The sequence below is a fragment of the Eulemur rufifrons genome, chromosome 24, assembly GCF_041146395.1.
Source record: "Eulemur rufifrons isolate Redbay chromosome 24, OSU_ERuf_1, whole genome shotgun sequence".
NCBI classification, from domain to species: Eukaryota; Metazoa; Chordata; class Mammalia; order Primates; family Lemuridae; genus Eulemur; species Eulemur rufifrons.
This window is the reverse complement of record NC_091006.1, coordinates 7,463,369-7,481,754: the sequence shown is the minus strand read 5'-3', so window position 1 is coordinate 7,481,754 and position 18,386 is coordinate 7,463,369. Positions and strand designations below refer to the sequence as shown.

At 56.5% G+C, this 18,386-nt stretch overlaps 2 protein-coding genes across 3 annotated transcripts in view; both read right to left on the bottom strand.

Annotated features, from left to right (window-relative positions):
- Positions 1-461: 461 nt before the first annotated feature.
- SHKBP1 (SH3KBP1 binding protein 1) lies at positions 462-10,241 on the bottom strand. 2 transcript variants are annotated; one of them, XM_069458549.1, is made up of 18 exons: positions 10,129-10,241; positions 9,851-9,904; positions 9,696-9,741; positions 9,516-9,589; positions 9,134-9,192; positions 8,822-8,902; positions 8,270-8,431; positions 8,097-8,187; positions 7,816-8,006; positions 7,084-7,199; positions 6,223-6,310; positions 6,014-6,130; positions 4,118-4,288; positions 2,998-3,153; positions 2,453-2,549; positions 1,320-1,498; positions 984-1,098; positions 462-865 (listed from the first exon to the last, which is right to left on the bottom strand). In XM_069458549.1, the coding sequence occupies exons 1-18, from the start codon at positions 10,212-10,214 to the stop codon at positions 634-636; spliced, it is 2,115 nt and encodes a 704-aa protein (XP_069314650.1). In that variant the 5' UTR covers positions 10,215-10,241; the 3' UTR covers positions 462-633. The 2 variants fall into 2 exon arrangements, with proteins under 2 accessions (XP_069314650.1, XP_069314651.1); XM_069458550.1 differs by lacking the exons at positions 9,134-9,192; positions 9,516-9,589; positions 9,696-9,741; positions 9,851-9,904; positions 10,129-10,241 and having other exon boundaries at positions 478-865; positions 984-1,095; positions 8,822-8,989.
- A 387-nt stretch (positions 10,242-10,628) lies between these two features.
- The window catches only part of SPTBN4 (spectrin beta, non-erythrocytic 4), a 72,089-nt gene continuing 64,331 nt past the window's right edge, over positions 10,629-18,386 (bottom strand). The window contains exons 29-36 of the mRNA XM_069457148.1: positions 18,238-18,322; positions 17,674-17,870; positions 16,482-17,098; positions 15,350-15,419; positions 14,458-14,750; positions 13,089-13,262; positions 12,902-12,944; positions 10,629-11,683 (exon numbers count right to left, since the gene is read on the bottom strand). Of these exons, the coding sequence (XP_069313249.1) occupies positions 11,525-11,683; positions 12,902-12,944; positions 13,089-13,262; positions 14,458-14,750; positions 15,350-15,419; positions 16,482-17,098; positions 17,674-17,870; positions 18,238-18,322 (1,638 nt within the window). The 3' untranslated portion in view covers positions 10,629-11,524. The remainder of the gene's footprint in view (positions 11,684-12,901; positions 12,945-13,088; positions 13,263-14,457; positions 14,751-15,349; positions 15,420-16,481; positions 17,099-17,673; positions 17,871-18,237; positions 18,323-18,386) is intronic.

The window sequence follows — 18,386 nt, the reverse complement described above, 5'->3', positions numbered from 1 at the left end:
ATATGGGGCTGGCCCCACCTCCTGGCTTGTGAGGGCACATGACCCGAGCTGGAGCAATGGAAGTCCTTTATCACACCAGCCATAGTGATTGGTTCAGGAATGGCCACCTGACTCAATTCTAGCCAATGAGACTCAGTCTTGCGATTTTTGCTGCTGCTAGAAACAATTGCTAAGGAGCTGCCTGGAGTCATCCTGCCACAGGAGGGAGAAAACCTTGCCTGAGAATGATGCATTCCAGAGGACAGCAACACGGAGAGATGGAAAGATATTCTAGATGAGTGTTGGAACCCCTGGAATCAGCCATGCCTGAAGCCAAAATGTAAGCCAACGAATTCCTCTCCTTTGCTTAAACCAGAAGAGGCAGATGTTCCTGAATCTACTGCCAGGGACCTGGTTGGGTCCCACATCTCCCCAACCCCTTCCCTGGAGGTCCCAAAACCTGCTAAGCATACAAGAGATTGTTGGCAGTGAGGACTTTATTGGGGAGGATGACTTTGGCTTCTAGAAAAGGGGGAAGGTAGGGACCTAGTAACAGTGACTCCAGGAGGCCCTGGCCCTGAACCCAGGGCTCCAACAGGAAATAGGGAGGCACCCCCAGGACCAGGGTATCCAAAGGCACCATGGCAGCTGTGTTCAAAAGGAAGTTTCATTGAGTTTCATCTTGGGAGGTGTGAGGGGAGCCCCAGGCCCCGTGGAGGGCCGGGGAGCTGGTGTTGGTGGCCGTCGGGGCTCCGGCCCACTCCGCACCAGTTCCTGGCAGCGTTCCACGAAGCTGCCTCCACCACGGCGCCGGGCCTCAGCCTGTGGGGGGCTCGGGCTCCCACGGTGGCCAGACAGGGAGGTGTTGCTGGAGGCTGAGTGGAGACTGAGGGGGTGAGGAATGTCAATGCAGGTGATCACGGGGCCGCTGGGCCCCCACCCCCAAGAACACCAAGTTGTCCCCTCTCCCCCACTGAGCAGAAGGGGAATGGAGTTGCAGCTACCTGGTGAGAGAGGTTCGGGGCGAGGGGTTGGGGAGAGAGCCCCGCGAGGGAGCCGGTGGGGCCAGCTCACACTGCTCCAGCTGTTCCATCAGCTCTTCCTCTGTCAGGCCACCTGCTGGGGGGACAAGGAGGCAGGGTCAGGGGGTGAGACGGGTCACAGGGCAAGGGACAGGGGTCGCAGTGCAAGCATCAAGGGCTCAGATAGAAGGAGTGCAGAGATCAATGGACCGGGGCCAGAGGGCAAGAGACAGGGGTTGGAGGGCAGAGAAGGGTCAGAGGGCACGGGCTCAGGAACAGAGGTCGTGATGGGACCAGATCGAGGCGGGGTGGGTGTACCAGGGGCCTGGCCGAGGCCATCCATGGCGGTGGTCAGGTCCCACATGGCCAGGCTGCCGTTGGCCTGGCCTGTGAGCAGGTAGCGCCGAGGCCTGGAGCCGAGCCGCCGGGAGCCCTCACACTCGAGCACCGTGAAGGCGGTTGTGGGCGAGCCGTCCACCGAGCGCACGGAGCACACCCTGGGGGTGCAAGCGGGGAGGGTCGCCCTTCTTGGTCACAGTCCCTGCACTGTGGCTTCAGCTCCGGCCCCTCCAGTGGCCTTCCCCATCCTTATCCACCCCAACCTGCTTTCTTCTTGAGTTCCAGTCCCAGAGGTCCAGCACCTCTTGGACAACCCTGATTCCACCCTGTGTCCCAGTGGGGCCTCAGAATTCTCCCCAAATCTGTTCTTCCCTGTCCCATCCCAGGGAAGGCCCAAGTTGCACCCTTGGGGCTTCCCCGCTCCTGTCAGCCTCCTCACACCTCTCCCAGCCTCCCTCCTGCCCTCTCCCACCAGGCACCTGTCCCAGCCTCCTCCCCCACCTGCTGGTCATCCCCCACATAGTGGCCATGGCTCCCCAGGGCACTCAGGGCAAAGGCTCAGCTCTCAGCAAAGGCTCTCAACGGACAAGGCCCCGCCCACACCCACAGTCCTGCGCTCCAGCCCAGGAGCCCACCGCACGTCCCTCCTCACCCATTTGGCCCTTCCTGGCCTTTGCACATGCTGTTCCCTCAGCCTGCTACACCTTTTTCCCGCCCTTCTCTGTTCCTTCCTATGTGTTCTCCAGGTCTCTGTTCAAAGTTCCCTCTTCAAGAAAACCCTCCCAGGCTCCCTTCCCAGCTGGAGCGAGCACCCCCTCTGGACTTCCTGCCCCCCCATCCCACTCCAACCCCTCTGCCTGTGCCCCCGCCCCAGGCCTGACTGCACTGGGCTGTCTCTGTCCGAGACCTGGTGCAGGGGCAGCTTCTTCACTCCCACCCATGCTTGTCACACCTTTGACACCTCCAGCCCCAAACCCATCAGGCCTGTCCTCCTTCCCAGCCTTTGCTCTTTCACTGCCCCTTGGCTAGGACCCCTTTCTGGCCTCAATGACCTGGCTGGTGGCTTGCCTGGCCTCCCCTGACCACTCTCTGTTTGACAGGACAGTCCTCACCGCTGCCCAGTAGATGAAAGACGCACGAAGAGCTGGCTGGCGCTGGGCACCACTTTCTGGATGAACACTTGCTGGTCATCCCGCTCGCCGTAGGGGCCTGGGCCAGGCAGGGATGGGGGTCAGAGCAAGCTGGGACCTTGGGCCTCCAGACCCCAAGGTTCTGCTGTCCCCCCATGAACCCTGTCCCAGATGTAGGTCCCATCCCCAGGCTGTTGGAGTTGGGCAGAGGCAGGGAGGACAGGGGCTGTGACAGCCAGTGGAGTGCAGGCACGTCAGAGATCAGCTGCACATTGGTGGGGTGCATCCGGGTCAGGGGGCAGTCAGGAGGAAGGAATGGGGGAACAGGGGTAACAGAGTTCAACAGGGGTCAGGTGGAAGTCAGCGGAGGTCAAAGGGGTGAGCAGTCAATGGGGATGTGGCCTAGGTGGCCAATGGGGGTCAGCTGGGTGGATGGGTGAGGCCCACGAGGGCCAGGCAAGGGGATTAGTCGGGGCCAGTGGGGACCAGGCAGGTCAGTGGGGTGGTGGCCAGTGGCCAGTAGGCACCAATGTCGTTGCCAGCACTGCAGCCACCATGCCCGTCTGCCGACTCCAGTGCCAGGATCTTGAAGGAAGCAAGCGGGGTGGAGCCCGGCTGGGTGGAAATCATGCCCCGGAAGCGGGTCACAGACCAGGTCCTCACGTGGTTGTTGTCGGCACAGACTGAGGGGCACGGGGACAGCAGTGGGTCAGGCCTGGCCATGGCACTGGCATCAACACTGCCGGACCTTCCCGAGCCCCAGGACGACCCCCTTTCAGAGGTGTCAGGTTCAGCCCCTTCTGAATTGTTCCCTTTTGGAGAATTCTTTCTTCCCCGGAATTCAAAAGGGCCAAAAACACTGTTGGCTCTGCCTACAAAATTGTTCCAGAGCCTTATGTCGCCTTACCCTGTCCGCTGCCCCACCCTGGTCCTGTTCATCCTGTCTCCTGGCTGGACCATCGCAGCAGCCCCTTCCTGGACTCCCTGCTCCTGCCCTGTCCCCACAGTCTGTCCCCCCCCCAGCAGCCAGGTGGAGCCTGGGAACAACTGAGTCCAGTCATGTCCCTCCCTGCTCGGATCCTTCCTGTGGCTCCTGCCCTGTCACTGTCACTGCCCTGCCCTTGTCTCCTCCCTCTCTCCCCTCACTCACTCTGCTCCAGGCACGCGGGGCTCCCTGCTCTTCCTCAGACACATCTAATATCCTCCCATCTCAGAGCCTTTGCAACACCTGTTCCTTCTGCCTGAATGCTTGTCCCCACCAACCTGCGCTGCTCAAAGGTCCTTCCTCAGACAGGCTTTCCCTGAACCACCCCATCTGCAGTGACCTGACACTCCAGCCACGCACAGCTCCATTTTTATTCATGGTCCTTATCATTGCCTGACACTGATTTCCATTTTTATGTATTTATTTATTGTCTGCCATCCCCACTAGAACATCAGCTCCTCAAAGGCAGGGACCTGGCCTGTCCTGTTCATTACTGTATCCCCTACGCCTGGCACACAGTGGGTGCTCAATAAATGTTTGTTGATTGAATAATTCTCCCTGCCTTCATAAATTCACTCTCCCCTAGACTGGTCTCCCTTATGGTTTTTTCTCACTTCTGCCATTACCGTCCCAGAGCAGCCCTGTCCCCTGGCGAGGCCCACCTGAGATGAGGTGCTTCTCCGACAGCATGATCTTGGTGACGGGGCTGCGGTGCACGGTAAAGGTCTGGAAGAGCTGAGGCCCCGAGCCCACCGTCTCAGGGTGCTGCACGATGACCCTCACGCCCCCCGAGCTGGTGCCGTAGGCGATCTCGATCCAGTTCCCACTGTCACCTGGTGGGGGCCAGGAAAGAAGACAGGGCCTGGGTCAGAGAGAGACAGAAACCAAGGCAGAGAGAAAGAGACAGGCAGACCCGGAACCGAGACAGAGTCAGACACCGAGCAGGGAGGGAGGGAGGTAAGGTGGAGAAGAGATGTGAGATGGAAAACAGGGAGACAGAGGCTCACAGCGGAGGAACAGGGACCCGGAGACGGAAGTTAAGACAGAAATAGAGCTAATAAGAGAGGGAGGAGAGACACAGGGACCTGAGAATCTCAGTCACACTGATAGAGAGACAGAGACAGAGAGAGAAAGAATTAGAGAGAAAAACAGAAAAACACAAGAAAGAGGCCCATAAACAGATGAGAGCAAGACAAGAAAACGTCGCCCAGTGTGTCTGCGGCGCTCCCAGCCCCAGCCAACTTTCCATAGGGGGAAATGATTTGTGACTGTCAGAAACTTAATGGACCATTTTAAGGAATGTGGGGAGGTAAAATGTGGTTTCAATATTTTGTGCAGCCGTCAAAGGCAGTGGATTAGGGCTGCCACAGTAACAGGGACGGACACTAAACTGAAGGCGGGTGAACAAAAAGTAAGAGACAACTGAGATAATACACCCGATGCTATTTATGAAAATTCCAAACCACACCCACAACACCCACTTCATAAAGACACACACAGATGAAAAGGTAGGTGCCGAACACGCTAGAAGAGTGGCATATGGGGGGGTAGATGGGCAGGAAAGGAATAAATAAATAAGAAAGGGGCTTACATAGAGGAAAGGGACAATGTGGCGTGAAGTTAGGTGTATTAACTTATTTCTGCTAGAAAAAAATGAGCTGTAACCCCTACCTCATACCATACATAACAGTTCATTTGAGATGGAACAGAGATCTCCGTGTAAAAGCTAAAACTATGATAAAGCTTCTAGAAGAAACACAGGGGAGAATCTTTGTAACTTAGGGTAGGCAAAGATAAATCTTAAGATCCAGAAAGCACTAAAAAAACAACCGTTATGCTAAGTAGAAAACTAAATACAAAATACACAAATACTAAATACAAAACACTACCTACAAAGAGCCACGTACTATATGATTCTGTTTACACAAAACGTCCAGAATAGGCAAACCCACAGATCTAGAAAGTAGATTAGTGGTTTCCAGGGCCTGAAGGGAGCGAGGGCTGGCGAGTTACGGCTAACGCGTAGCGGGTTTCTTTTGGGAGTGATAAAGATGTTTTGGCATCAGATGGTTGCACAACCTTGTGGATAGACTAAAACCCACTGAATTGTGTACTTTCAAATGGTAGATTTCATGGTATGTGAATTATATCTTGAAAAACCCCCAAATTAACCTCTTCTGCATTTTCATGTCAAGAAAATAAACCAAAAAAACTGTCCCAAGAAAGAGAGCCCAGCTTCGTCCACTGCAAAACATGTGTCCTCTTTGTTTTACAAACATAAACATGTTCTCCCCAACCACAGAGATGGGAAAGAAACATAAAGATTAACTACCCGTGGCCCGTTTTGCTCTTGGTGGAGAGGCTGGCCATGAAGAAGCACCTAGAACAGTGCTTAAATGACACAAGGGTGCTCAGTAAAGATCTGTTGAATAACTGAGAGTTGAATCTGTCTCCGCTCCTATAAATCCCACTGGGTCACACCACACAAGTGGGGGGACAGCTCGGGCTGGGGCTGGCGGGTGACGGCAGGGTGGTGGGGGAGCCGGGCCACAGCTTACTGGTCTTGGGAGTGAGGTAGACACTGAGGGCGGTGACCCCATCCTCTGCCGGATCCCGGTAAAGCTCGCTGACAAGGAGGTCGTTGTCCTTCATTCGCAGGGGGAACTTCTGCACATCTGGGGTGGGCAGGGAGAGTAAGCAGGTTTGTTCAAGGTGCCCCAGCCTGTGTCCCTCCCCTCCCATTTCCTGGGTGCAGGCTGCTGCTCACCCACGTAGTAGATGGAGCCGTTGTTGCAGCCCAGGAGGAGGAAGGAGCCTGCCGCGTCATAACTAGTGATGGGTTGCACCTCCTGGACCTGGGGACAGGGCAGGTAGTAGCCGGGGAGACCCCCTGACATTGCTTCTGCAGTGCCATCTCCCGGCACACCCTCCCCTGCCCCCGGGGAACCCACCCGCGTCTCCCTAGCCTCCCCGCTCCAGGCCTGTTCCCACCTCTGTCTTGTTCCCACTCTCCTGTGGGCCCTTTTGTGCATCTTTCTCTGTCTCTTGGCCTCTCGACTGTTTCTGACATTCTCCTAATTCATCTCCATCTCTCTCTCTACGTCCCCTTATCTACCACAGTCATTCGGTCTGGTTTCCCTCTGTGCACCATTCTCTGTCAACTTTTTCTGATTTCCTGTGCCTATTTCTCTGGTTTTCTCCATCTCTCTCTCTGCCTCTCTCTCTTAAACACTCACACTTTAGTAGAGGAAAAACAACACTGTAGATTTTTTTTGTACATTTTGGACACAGCTTGGGGTGGGTACAGAGAAAGTGACGGACATTTGCTTGCCTCCTTCCAGGTTCCTGCCTCCTATACCAACTCCCCTCTCCGGCTCCCCCACCCAGGGCCTGGAGAATTCTCTTTCTTCCTTCCAAACCATCCATCCTCAAATCAGCTCTGCAGCCCTCCTCCAGGAAGGCTTCCCCGATGCTCCTTAGGCCTTTATCACAGACATCCTCAGGCTTGGGCCAACTGCTGGGGTCTCCGGCTCTCTCCAGGGGGGTTGGGGCAGAAGGGAACCCCTTCCTGGGTCTGGACACTCTGGAAACCTGGGAAGGGGGCAGCCAGGCTGGCCAGAACTCTGACCTGCCAGTGCTTGGTGACAGCATTCCACACTCCAATGCGCCCTGTGTGGCTGGTAGCAATGAGCTGGTTCCCGACGAAGAACAAGGCCTCCACGGGCACCCCCAGATGGAAGACTCCTGCAGTGGGCAAGGAGGGCTCAGCCAGGACCCTTTCTCATCGGGGAGGAAAGTGGTGGCAGGAAAAACTCCAAAGCCCAGAGGATTCAGCTAGGCTGTGGAATCCTCAAGGGACAGAAGTTTCCAGCAGGAATTATAGAGGATTTGAATGCACCAGAGTTCTGATGGGGTGTGGGATTTATAGGCGTATGAATTCTAACATGGCTGAGATTTGCAACAAGGCAAAAAAGAACTCTAATGGTGGCAGAGGATTCTTGTGAGGACTGAGATTTGTTTGGGGACAGATTCGTCTAATAAGTCAGAAATTTCTAACGGCAACAAGGATTCTAACAGGCTCTGGGATTCTACTGGCATGGAGCCTTCTAACAAAGCAACGAGATCTAACAGGGCAGGGAATTCTGACGGAGGAGAGAATTTTATGTGGGTGGATTTTTTCTAACAGGCCAAGGAATTCTAACAGGACATGGAATTCTGAAGGGTTGGTGCATTCCAATGAGGCAAAGAGATCTAACGGGGCAGAGAGTTCTTATAGGTTGGAGAATTTTATGGGGTGGGTTATTTTAACAGGCCACAGAATTTCAAGGGCAGAAGGTTCTGGAAAAGCCCAGGGTCATACCTATCTCAGAGCCACCACCTTCTGCCTGCAGAGCCCAGAGCAGGATCTCGCTGCCTGTGGCCGCTGCCACCATCTTGTCATGCTCACCCAAAGCCCCACCAGGCACCCGAGCTGTGAGCGCCAGCCGCTCGATGGGCCAGTCCAGGCGGGGGCTGGAAAACACCAGCTGCCAGCCAGAGGCCTCCTTCAGCCTATAGGATTGGGGAGACATCAGCAAATCTCACTGCAAGCCCTCCCCATCAACAGGGCTCAGAACCTCCTGCCACCCCCTCCTCAAGCACCTGTAGCAGACAAGAAACTGGGTATAGGCCACAGCGATCCAGTTGTGGTGTCCACACACCAGGCGCACCATCCCTGGCTCCTCTGGTTGCCCTTGAAGGGGAAGAGTAGGCATCAGGGCAGGGTCACAGGGGCTGCACTAGCTGCCTCATTCTCCCAGAAGATAGAAATGTACCTGAGGGGGAGGGAGGGACCTTCTCATCCAGCATTCGACCCAGCAGCCCTGCATTGCCCAGGTTGGGGGGCATTGTGTTGCTCCGTCGAACAGGGGCCGGGCGTCCCCCTACCTGCTGAGGTCCCACCAGGCTGTGCCGGTTCCGCCGCTTCACTGGGAACACTATAATGAGGATAAAGGGCAAAGTAACAATAAATGTAATCATGGCTGTCACAGGGATTATAGTCAGGAACTTCTCTTCAATATTTTTTTCCTCCATGCAAAGAATGCTAGGTCTTCCAAAGCCTTCCTACAAGAAAATCAAACCTGGACTACAACTCCCATCAGGCTCTAGGCAGGCTTCTGAGCCTCAGGGGGAACTAGCTGGCCCATTGCCTCATGGGAAATGCTGTTTCCTACTTCCTTTCCCGGCATCAGTCCAGGCATTTTGATAGAGAACTACAACTCCCAAGTCTCAGGGCTCACAGTACAGGCACACCAGGGGAGTGTGCCTTATGGGAAACGTAGTCTTTAGCCCACCTCGTCTCCCCTCCATCCATTGGGAGTGCCCACCTGGTGGGGGCAGGTAACCATTGAAGAGGACGTTTCCACAGGAAGATCGGTCCAACTCCTCCCGAAGCTGCAGGCGACGAACTGCAATGGGAGGACTCACAAGCTGGGGCTTAGAGGGTACTGAGGCAGACCCCTTTCCCCTCCGCATCTCTTTCTCCACAGAATACCAGCACTTCCCTCAGACCCAGGGCTAAATCCAGTGCTCTCAGCTCTAACCCCACCCTCTTTCAGGAGAAAGGGGGAAGAGACAGGTGGCATGTCTAGAGAAGGGTTTTCTATTCAATAAGGATGCTAGCTGGGGCCCCCACTTACCCAGGGGAGTGAGCCCATAGAACTGGGCTTCATGGAGGAGGCTGGAACCGTGGACACCCCTGGGTAGAAGAATTGATTATGGGGTCAGGGTCTGGGGTGCTGGGGAGAGCAGAGAATTCTGAGGAGGAAATTTTCGAAACTGCACAGAGAATGTCAAGGGGTAGCAAATTCTGACGGGATCAAGATTCTAAAAAGTAATGATATGGGCGGTGAAAATGTGTGTGTTTATGTGGGAGGAATTTTGAGGACATATAATTTTAACATGATCAAGGTTCCACATGAGAATTTTAGCAGTTTGGAGCTTAAGTGGACATTCTGAGCAGGAGAAAAGACTTCTCGGGTGAAAAGAGTGGGAGACTCCCTCCCCTTCATCCATGCCAACCTGGGGTCCAACTCTTTGGTGCGCAGGAAGTTGAGGATGGGGGCGAAGACGGTGGGGTCCCTGTCGATGAAGATCTGCGGGAAAGTGGGGCAAAGGATGGACGGGGCAAAGAGCGGGACTGAGTGGGGGTCATTCCCCTCCTCCCACCGGCCGCCCCATTTCAGCTCTTGCTCTACTCACTGCTCCGGTCTCATCTTTCAGAGTCGAGATGCGTCCGCTTAGAAGACTGCAGGAAGGGGACAAAGACCAGGTGTCATGGGCCGGAGCGGTCTCCCCACACTCTCCCCTTCCACACCACCACCCCATCCTCACCCCAAACTCGCTCTCCCGATCACCTGGAAAAGAAGGAGTCTGGGATCCAGGTGAGAGTCTGGCGAGAGGTACTGAATCTGGACGGGGAAGGTAAGCAGATGCAAGTGATGATGGGGAGCTAGTGAGGAATGCGGCCCCCTCTCGTGAGTTCCCTTCCCTCCCCCAGCGTTTTTCCAGGTTCTGGCGCCTCCAGCAGGGGGCGGAGCAACCCTTGATGGACAGGGATTCCCCCCAGGAAAGGCGGGTACTCCCACCCTCTCCCGGCCCCCGAGGTGAGGCCTCAGAAATCTCCCACACTAACCTCTTGCCTCCCACGTTCAAATGAATCACTTCCCCGGAAGGCCCCCGACTCGGGACCCCCTCAGCTGCAGTCACCGCCGCAGCCATGGCCCCCGGACGAGCCGGCCAGCCTGCACCCGCTTCCGGGTTTGCACCCTGACCCCGCCCCCACCGCGTGCCCATTGGGCCAGAGACTCCCAGAGCTGCTGTCGATTGGACAGAGCGTTTGCCCGTCGCAGTTAAGTTCTCCACCTCCTTAAAGGGGTTCGCCTTTTCTGGCCTGGACGGAGCGGACCTGGTGGCCCCTTTGAGGAAGTTTACGAAGAATAACAAAATACTCCCCATCCCTAGAGTTCCCATTTTAGGTATGGCGCTTCCTCAAGAGGCCTTGTGTTTAGCCCGAAAGTTAGTCCCCATCAAGGGGTATGTCTAGATGTTCCCCGCAGCCTCCATTTCCCCGTAGCACAGCCCTCGCGTCATTCCTCCCAGGCGCAGCCCATGAAACGCAAACAAACCAGAATAGACCGTCAAAGCCAAAAGGTTTATTATAGGTACATACAGTGTGCGCCCGCCACACTATCCCACACCCCCAGGCCCCAGCGGCTTCTCCAGGCGGCCATGGGGGCTGCCCACAACTCGGTCCCCCCACGCCCCAGGGAGGTGCTCCAGCCAGAAGCATGCAGGGGGAGGGCTTCCCCTCACCCCTCCCCTCATGAAGTGGCATTTACAGCTGGAGGGGGGAGGAGAGAGGAAGACTTAGAGCTTTGACGCCCCTCCCATTAAAAGCCTTCGCAGATGCGGGGCAGGTGAGGAGGAGGTCGACATTTTGCAAAAATAAACTAAGTCAGGAATTAACCGCATGGCTCTGAGGCGGCGGAGTGCAGGGGCGAGGGCCCCTTCACTCCTCCCTCCCAGACAGAGATCAAGGCAGCATTGGAAGTGAGGTAAAGGTGGGGAGGGGGTGTCCCCTCCCTACCCCCTAGCACCCTGGATGGTCCAGGGGACCTCACCAGCGCCCCCGTGCCCATCCCTAGGGCAGAGAGGGGGGCAGGAATTATCGCCCCCACCACCCCAGCTTCTTGGGGCAGGATCTGTGGTTTGGGGCAGGGGGCTTGGCTCAACTGGCCCCCTGCCCGCCCCCACCAAGCTCAATTATTGCATAAAAATAATGGAGCCCCAGCACCTGGGGTGGGGGGTGGAGAGCGGGAAGGGGCCGAGATATGGCTATAGGGGCAGCAATCTCCCCACCACTTCTTAGGGTGCAGGAGAAGTCCCCTCCTTTCCAGTGCCCGTCATGGTGCGTCCGCAGTGTTGGAACTAGGGGCTCCGGCCCTGCCCCCGCAGAAGAGAAAGTGTCTTTGTGCCCACAGTGCGAAAAAGAGAGGCAGGGAGACGTGTCAGGCCTTGGGGGTGAGGAGTCACTTCCGGCGCCCGCTGGCCCTGCGCTCCCCGACCTCCCTCCTGGGGTTGCCCTCGTCTGTGGACGAAGTGGTGGGTAGTGTCTGGCCCCAGCGGGCGATCTCAGCATGTTCCGCCACTGACGTGGCCACAGCCTCCAGCCAGCCATTCATCTCCTCCTAGAGGACGAAACACGGCACAGAGTCTGTATTTGGAAGAGAGGAGCTCGAGCAATAGATAAACCTCAAATCAGACTACCCTCTGTGAACGTGGTTCCTCATTTTTTAAACAGGGATGATGATGATGATGATGATGCAGTTACATAGCACTTACTATGTGCCAGGCTCTGGTCTAAGCACTTTTGTGGATTAATTCACTAAAACCTATGCAATAGGGTTAGATATAATTCCCACTGCAGAGATAAACAACAAAACAACAATAATAATATAGTGGTTTTCTAGAGCGCTCACATTTACTAGGCCCTGTGCTAAGTACTCTACATGTATCAATTTATTTAATTCTCACAATAACCTTATGATAAACTATTTTTATCTCTATTTTATAGAGATGTAAAAGAAGGCATGAAGTGAATGAAGGCCTACTTCATAGCCTCTTGTGAGGATTGAATGGGATAAGTTTTATTACTCTCAACATCTCTTCAAACCACCTCCATGCTTGCTCCTCCCCTGACCTCACCCCTTAGTCCCAGTCCTGAGGCTGTCTCTGTCACCCTCCTCTTTCTCCTCTCCCCACAGACCTGCCTGTTCCAGCCCTGTGTTCTTCCACTTGGGACCTTATCCTGGCCACCTCCTCAGCTCCCCAACTCTGCTCTCTCCCCTGCCAATATACCCTGCACATGGTAGCCAAAAGGATCTTTCTCATGAATCACTGTAACCCTCCCTGGCTCAAAACCCTACCATGGTCCTCCAGTGCCTTTAGAATAAAAATCCAATCTCCTCAAATGGCCCATAATGCCATGACAGATCCAACCCATGGGAACCTTTCTGAGACCATCCTCCTCGAACTCTGTCCTCCAGCAGTTAACCCTCTGCAATTCTGCACCTCTGGTCCTCTGCACTTGCAGTTCCTTCCACCTGGATCACCCCTTTTTAAGCTAACTCCTTCCTCTTATTTTTCTAGTCTTACCTGAGTGGCCAAGGGAAAGAGGTTGGACTTTGTCATCATGGGCTCCAGGCAGCCTCCCTTAATCCCTTCCCACTCCCCGGGTTAGGAACCTCTTCTGGGCTCTCACTGCCCACGGGCTTTCCCATTATGGCTCTCATAACTCTGGCCTGTGAGGTTTCCTTTCCACAGCCCCATCACTATGGGCCAGATGTCAGCCAGCCAGGTCATTCCTGAGTCCACATAGGGGAGGCAGGGAAAGGACCAGATCTCACCTCATCTTTAGCCTGGAGCAAAAACTCGCTGCCATCTTGGGTCCTGCAGGAAGGAACACAGGACTTGGGGGATCCAGGGAAAGGCCCCGCCCACCCCCCCACCAACTGTCCTCCAGGGAAGCCAGGGTCCTGCTGGGAGAGAGAAGCTGGGCCTTGGATCCCTCCCTCCTGCCCACTGGGGGCTCACTGGAGCTTGAAGACATGCTTCTTTTTCTTGTAGTCACTAGCCACCTCACTGGTGGCCTTGTGCAGGCTGAGAAGTGGCTCCCCACCGTGTGTGCTCCCAGATGCTGGACCCTTGGAGTCCTTGTAGAAGCCCAGCTCTCCCTTACTGAGCACACAGTACAGGCTCACCCACGACCTGGAGTGACAAGAAGGGGCTCAAGGCAGAGCTGTAGCACTGTGCCTGAGTACTCTTCATTAACATGATCATGCCTGAATCTGCCTGAGCCTTCCCGTCTCTTGGTCTTTGCCGTAATTGGGCCATAGGCCTAGGATGCTCTTTCTTATGGCTGCTGCTGAGCCAAAGGAGCCTCTAAGTCCCTCAGTACCAAGCCTTTGCCCAGGCAGGCCCCTGCTGGGGTTGCCCTTCTTTGTCCCCTCCCATATTAAATTTCCTGAAGGCAAGACTTAATCCATCTCCTCCATAAACCTTTGCTCCATTTATTCTTCCCTACTCCTCTATACCTCATGGAGTTCTCTCAAGGAAGATCTATTGGTGTACTGTCTGAAATGAGGAATTCCTGTCTCCCCATCTAGCCAAATTCCTCTCTTAATCCAGGAGGAAGCCCTCCAAGAGCAAAATATACTATGTGCCCTTGTTTATTCCACCTCGGCCTAGATACAGGGAAGAAAGACCACCACCAGACCCTACGGGCAAAATATCAACCTGCCCTGCCCACTCCACATCTTGAGTCTAGGCCTCACTCCACTCCTTGGCCAGTGCTACCCTTTTTGGCTCCATCCGTCCCCACAGTCTACCTCCCAGTTGGGTAAAAAGAGGTTGAACAACCAGAGCTGGACTACAAGAGTAAACACACCACAGCTAGACCCCCATTTGGAAATAAGAGATTACTGCCCCCGCCCCCAGCTCCCAGAGTTTGGGCTCTACCCCTTTTCAAACTGTCCGGATTTGAAACTTTTGGACGGACCCACCCTACTCTTCATTGGTTGGAAGAGCTCTCCAGGATCCACCACAAGCCACTGAAACCTCCTAGACTAGACTCCACCCCCAGTCTGCTATTTAGCCAGTCAACTCCTGGATTGGCTGCTGTGAGATTTGACATTAGGTCCCAATTTATTCACTTTCAGATTTTCGCCCCGCCCCATCTAAGCCCCACCCACTCAGCAATGGGACCCATTACCTTAGTCTCCGCCCCTCCTGCTCATTGGCTGGATTCCTTGATGTTGAGTCCCGCCCCCGCCCCTGGCCCCACCTACCCACCACCGGTGGGAGGTCTTGAAATTGAGCCACGCCCCCTCCTCATGCCTAACTATTCACTCATTGGGCACTGGAGCTTGGGACCCGCCTTCCAAAGCCCCGCCCACGCGCTCACCGGTTGGACGACTTGCGGTTAGCGTCGAGCTCACGCTTGCGCAGCAGGAAGCCCTCGTGCTGCACTGTATGAGTGGGCGGTGGCGGAGGCGCGGGAGCCGAGCCGCCCTGGGCCGGGGCGGAGCGCGAGCGCCGGCTTCCCCCGCCCTCACCACCCTCTCGGGGCCGCGGCCGCCGTCTCGGCTTGGGCCGGTCCCGCGCCCGCGGCCGGTCCGGCCGAGGTGTCCGCTCAGGCGGCTCAAGCCCGTTGGGCAGGCGGCCAGGGGGAAGCTCCCGAGGCTGAGGCAGCGACGGCTGTGTGAAGGGAGGGGGAAGAGGGGTGCTGACCATGGGGTGTGGGGGGCCATCTGTCTGGGGGAGCTCATGGGTCTGGGGTCCCATCCATCTGCGGGGCCATCTGTCTTGGAGGCGATTATGGGAGGACCTCAGGGCTGGAGTCCAACTCTTAGGGGCCCCATGGGTCTTGGGAGTGAGTCTGTCAGGACTCGTTTGTTTAGAATCTCTTGATGGTGGGAAGGGGAGCTAGATTTATGGAAGTGGGGGGTGCTAGCAGATAGGTGTCCCATCTGTCTGTAGGAGGAATCTGGGCCTTCCTTCTGTGTATGTGGCCATCTATGAGGAAATTTGGGACCCCACTGGGCTAAAGAAATATGGAGCCCAGGACAGATGTTGGAAGAGTCTGGAGTGTCTGTCTCTGATGTCGGTGCCCCATCTTTCTAAGGGAGAAAATTTCAGACTCTGGTGGGGGTCATGTGGGGCCCCTGAGACTCCATGCTGTCTCTGCAGGAGACAGGAGGATGGGTCCAGGGCTAGTACTGGTTGTTTCTGAGATCCTTACTCCTGCTCTGAGAAGAGGGGTCCCCATATCCCACCCATATGGAGGCTCAACTTACCCCAACAGGGAGCCCCGGGCTGGCCTCTTTCTCCTGCAGCTGCTCCACAATGTCAGCCAGGGTGGCCTTCCTGGTGGTGGTGGGGAACAGAAAGACCCAATGGAACTGGAGTGTCTCCTCCCAGGAACCTGCCTGGCTGGACTGAGGAGCCTTCTCCACCCCTTAGCCTGAAATGCCAGTCCTCTGTTCCCTTCTGCAGCTGTCTCAGATGCTGGCCTTACATACCACAGGTGTTTGGGACATGTCTGCTGAATGGAGAACTGAACCTCTCTCCCCTTTGAGTTTTGAGCAGCATAAAGAGCAAAATGCAATATGGTGCCCTCAGCCTTTGAACATACTGCTGCCTTTCTCCACCCACCCCTGAGCTCCCAAGCACCCCCACACACACTTCCCCATCCCAGTCCTAATCATGCTGGGTCATCACTGTCTAGTGACAGGTCTGTTTCTCCCACTGGACTGTGAGCCCCATGAAAGCCGGGCAGGGACTGTTTAAGTCGCCGCTCTCCTCAAGCACAGAGTGGGGCACTCAGCAGATGTTCATGAAAGGGTCAAGAAGTCACTGTCTCCTGACCAAAGTCCTCTTTCTGGGGACACGGCTGATTGGCCTATTCTGCACCACACGCTCTGGTTAACTCTGGATTCTGAAAGGCCTGAGTTCCAGTCCTGGTTCATTCAAGCTGAGTGACTTGCCCTCTTTGTGCCTCAGTTGCCCTATCCATACGATGGAGATGACTACAGCCCCCACTTCATAAGGCTGTTGAAAGAAATTGTGATAAAAGGTCTTCTTTTTTTTAATCAAGGAGGTAATGGTTCCTCCACTAGCCCAGTAAAGAAACTAAGATGCAAAGAGGACAAAATCCCAGCCCAGAGGCACCCAGGGGACTTGATGCACATCAGAGCGCAGTGGCTGCGTGAGAACCTGCCCTTGGAGGAAAACACTCTGCCTTTTCCTCCACCAGGAAGGGCTGCCTCTGTGAACAAGGCGCATATGTGCTGCCCTCTTTCAGCCTCAGTTTAGCCTCTGCGAAATGGGTACCACGATGGTATCTCCCTCCTTAGGAAGTTCTGTGCCTGAAGCCCCCTCACTGGGCCTGAGCGGCTCTAGGAGCTCTGCGCGTGCCCCTTCCCTCACCCCTTGGCCACGTCTCTGGTGGGCATCTCCTGTTCGCTGGACTCCTGCCGCTCCAACCGCCGCTCCCGCCGCTCGCGCCTCCGCTCCATCTGCTCGTAGCGGCCCAAGGTAAGGCTGTGTGCTGCCTCGTGCTCCGCCGACTCCTGCCGCTCGGGCCTCCGCCTCCGCGCAGCCTCCTCGGATTGATCGGCGGACTCCTGCCGCTCGGGCCGCCGCCTCCGGGGCAGCTCCTCCGCGCGATCAGCTGACTCTTGGCGCTCTGGCCGCGGCCGGACCTGGTCCGCCACCGCGGGGGCCCCGGGGGTCTCTGCTGCGTCCTCTGGTGCGGCCGGCAGGGCAGTGGGCTCCACCCTCCCAGGGACCTCCGGCAGCCGGTCAATGCGCGGCTGGAGGCGCTCGGGCTTGAGCTCCTGGCGCACGTACCCCACCCGGGTCCGCACCTCGGCCGACAGCGTGTCCGAGGCCCGGCGGGCCAGGGGCTCCAAGCCCCGCTCATAGCCCCCTGGCCGCAGCAGGGGCGCCGCCTTGGCCGCCAGTTCCGTGGGGTCCCCGAAGAACTTGCGCCCCAGCAGCGGCGTGGGTGGCTGCTTGCTCTGTTCCGCCTTGAGTTTCTCAATCTGGGGACCGAGGGACCAGGGTCAGGTTGCAGGCGTGGGGGTTGAGGGGTGAGGGAGAGGTCCGGGAAGGCGGCTCTGGGTTTTCTGCCTCACCACGCAGCTGTCCGGGCCTGGGCTGTGCCCAAGCTTTGGTCTCTGCTGGGAACTCAATTCCTATTCTCTCGGGCAAACACCTATTGCTTTTAAGAATCAGCTAAAGCATCGGCGTTCTCTGGGTGCCCTCCAGCCCCCCACTTCCGCCTTTCTGAATGCCCCACCCAGGACCTTAAGACTTTTTACTATAATGGTCTCTTCACCTCATTCTTCAAGTCTCAGGCCAGACTCCCTCAGGCCAGGACAAGTGTCCTGTGCCTCCCCATTTCTCTTCCCCCATCGCATCCCTGATCACGCTGGACTGTCTCTGCCTGGTGACAGTTCTGTCTCCCTGCCCCACTGGGAGCCTAGTAAGGTCTGTCTTGGCCCTCAGTCAAGACTTAGCACCAAGTCCAGGCATGTCTGTCCCATACAGAGGGCTGGGCAGTGGAGGGGCGGGGGTGTCTTGCTCAGGAGGTGGGGGCAGGATCTGGGGAGCTGACCGTGGTCAGACGCCGCAGAGAGCTGAACCTCTCTTCCCAGGCTGCAGCCGCTTTGCGGAAGGCCTCGTGTCTCCGGATAAGCTGCTCCACCTCATCCACGCTGCTGCCCAGCTCCCGGCTCTGTAGCAGTGGCTCTTGAGCTGTCAGCCAGGCATCAGCCACCACCGCCTCCTGGGCAAACTGGTGCACCTCCAGCACTGAGGGGAGGCAGGAGGGGTCAGGGTGCTGGGGACACCTGGGCACCCCTCCTGGGGCAGTGGCTGTTTTCACTGCCCTTCCACACCCCTCTGGCTTCCCCTATCCCAGCCCTGATCACTCTGGGCTCTGCAGGAATGACAGAGGCTGGGGCTGTCTCTGTGGGCACCAGCTTCTCTCCTAGGTATCTGCCACCAGGGATACAACAGCAAGACAAACCCCTTGTTTACCCTCCCAGCCCTCATGTTTGCTTCCGGAGACCCGTGGGCAGTGTGCAAAGCATGCTTGTGTCACCCTCCGGGCCTTGGCTGGGCCTGCTGGCGCATGTTCCTGTGCCTTGAGCCATGTGTGTCTAGGGCCCCCACTCACTCTGCTGCAGCCACTCCCAGTGACGGTCCCATTTGTCCGACACCTCCTCCTTCCTGGTTCCCAGCTTGTCCAGCTGTGCCTGAATCTGGGAGTGGTGGGTGGGAGGGGAGTCAGGGGTGGCTCCGACCCCCAATGTGCCTGGGTGGCAG

Bases quoted from the DNA above. Each gene is read 5' to 3' on its own strand.
- SHKBP1 (XM_069458549.1), bottom strand. From the start codon at position 10,214: ATGGCTGCGGCGGTGACTGCAGCTGAGGGGGTCCCGAGTCGGGGGCCT. The intron at 8,903-9,133 runs GTAAGTGGGGGC...CTCCCATTGCAG, and splicing joins CTATGGGCTCACTCCCCTGG to TTCGTCGCCTGCAGCTTCGG. The intron at 866-983 runs GTAGCTGCAACT...TCACCCCCTCAG, and splicing joins CCCCGAACCTCTCTCACCAG to TCTCCACTCAGCCTCCAGCA.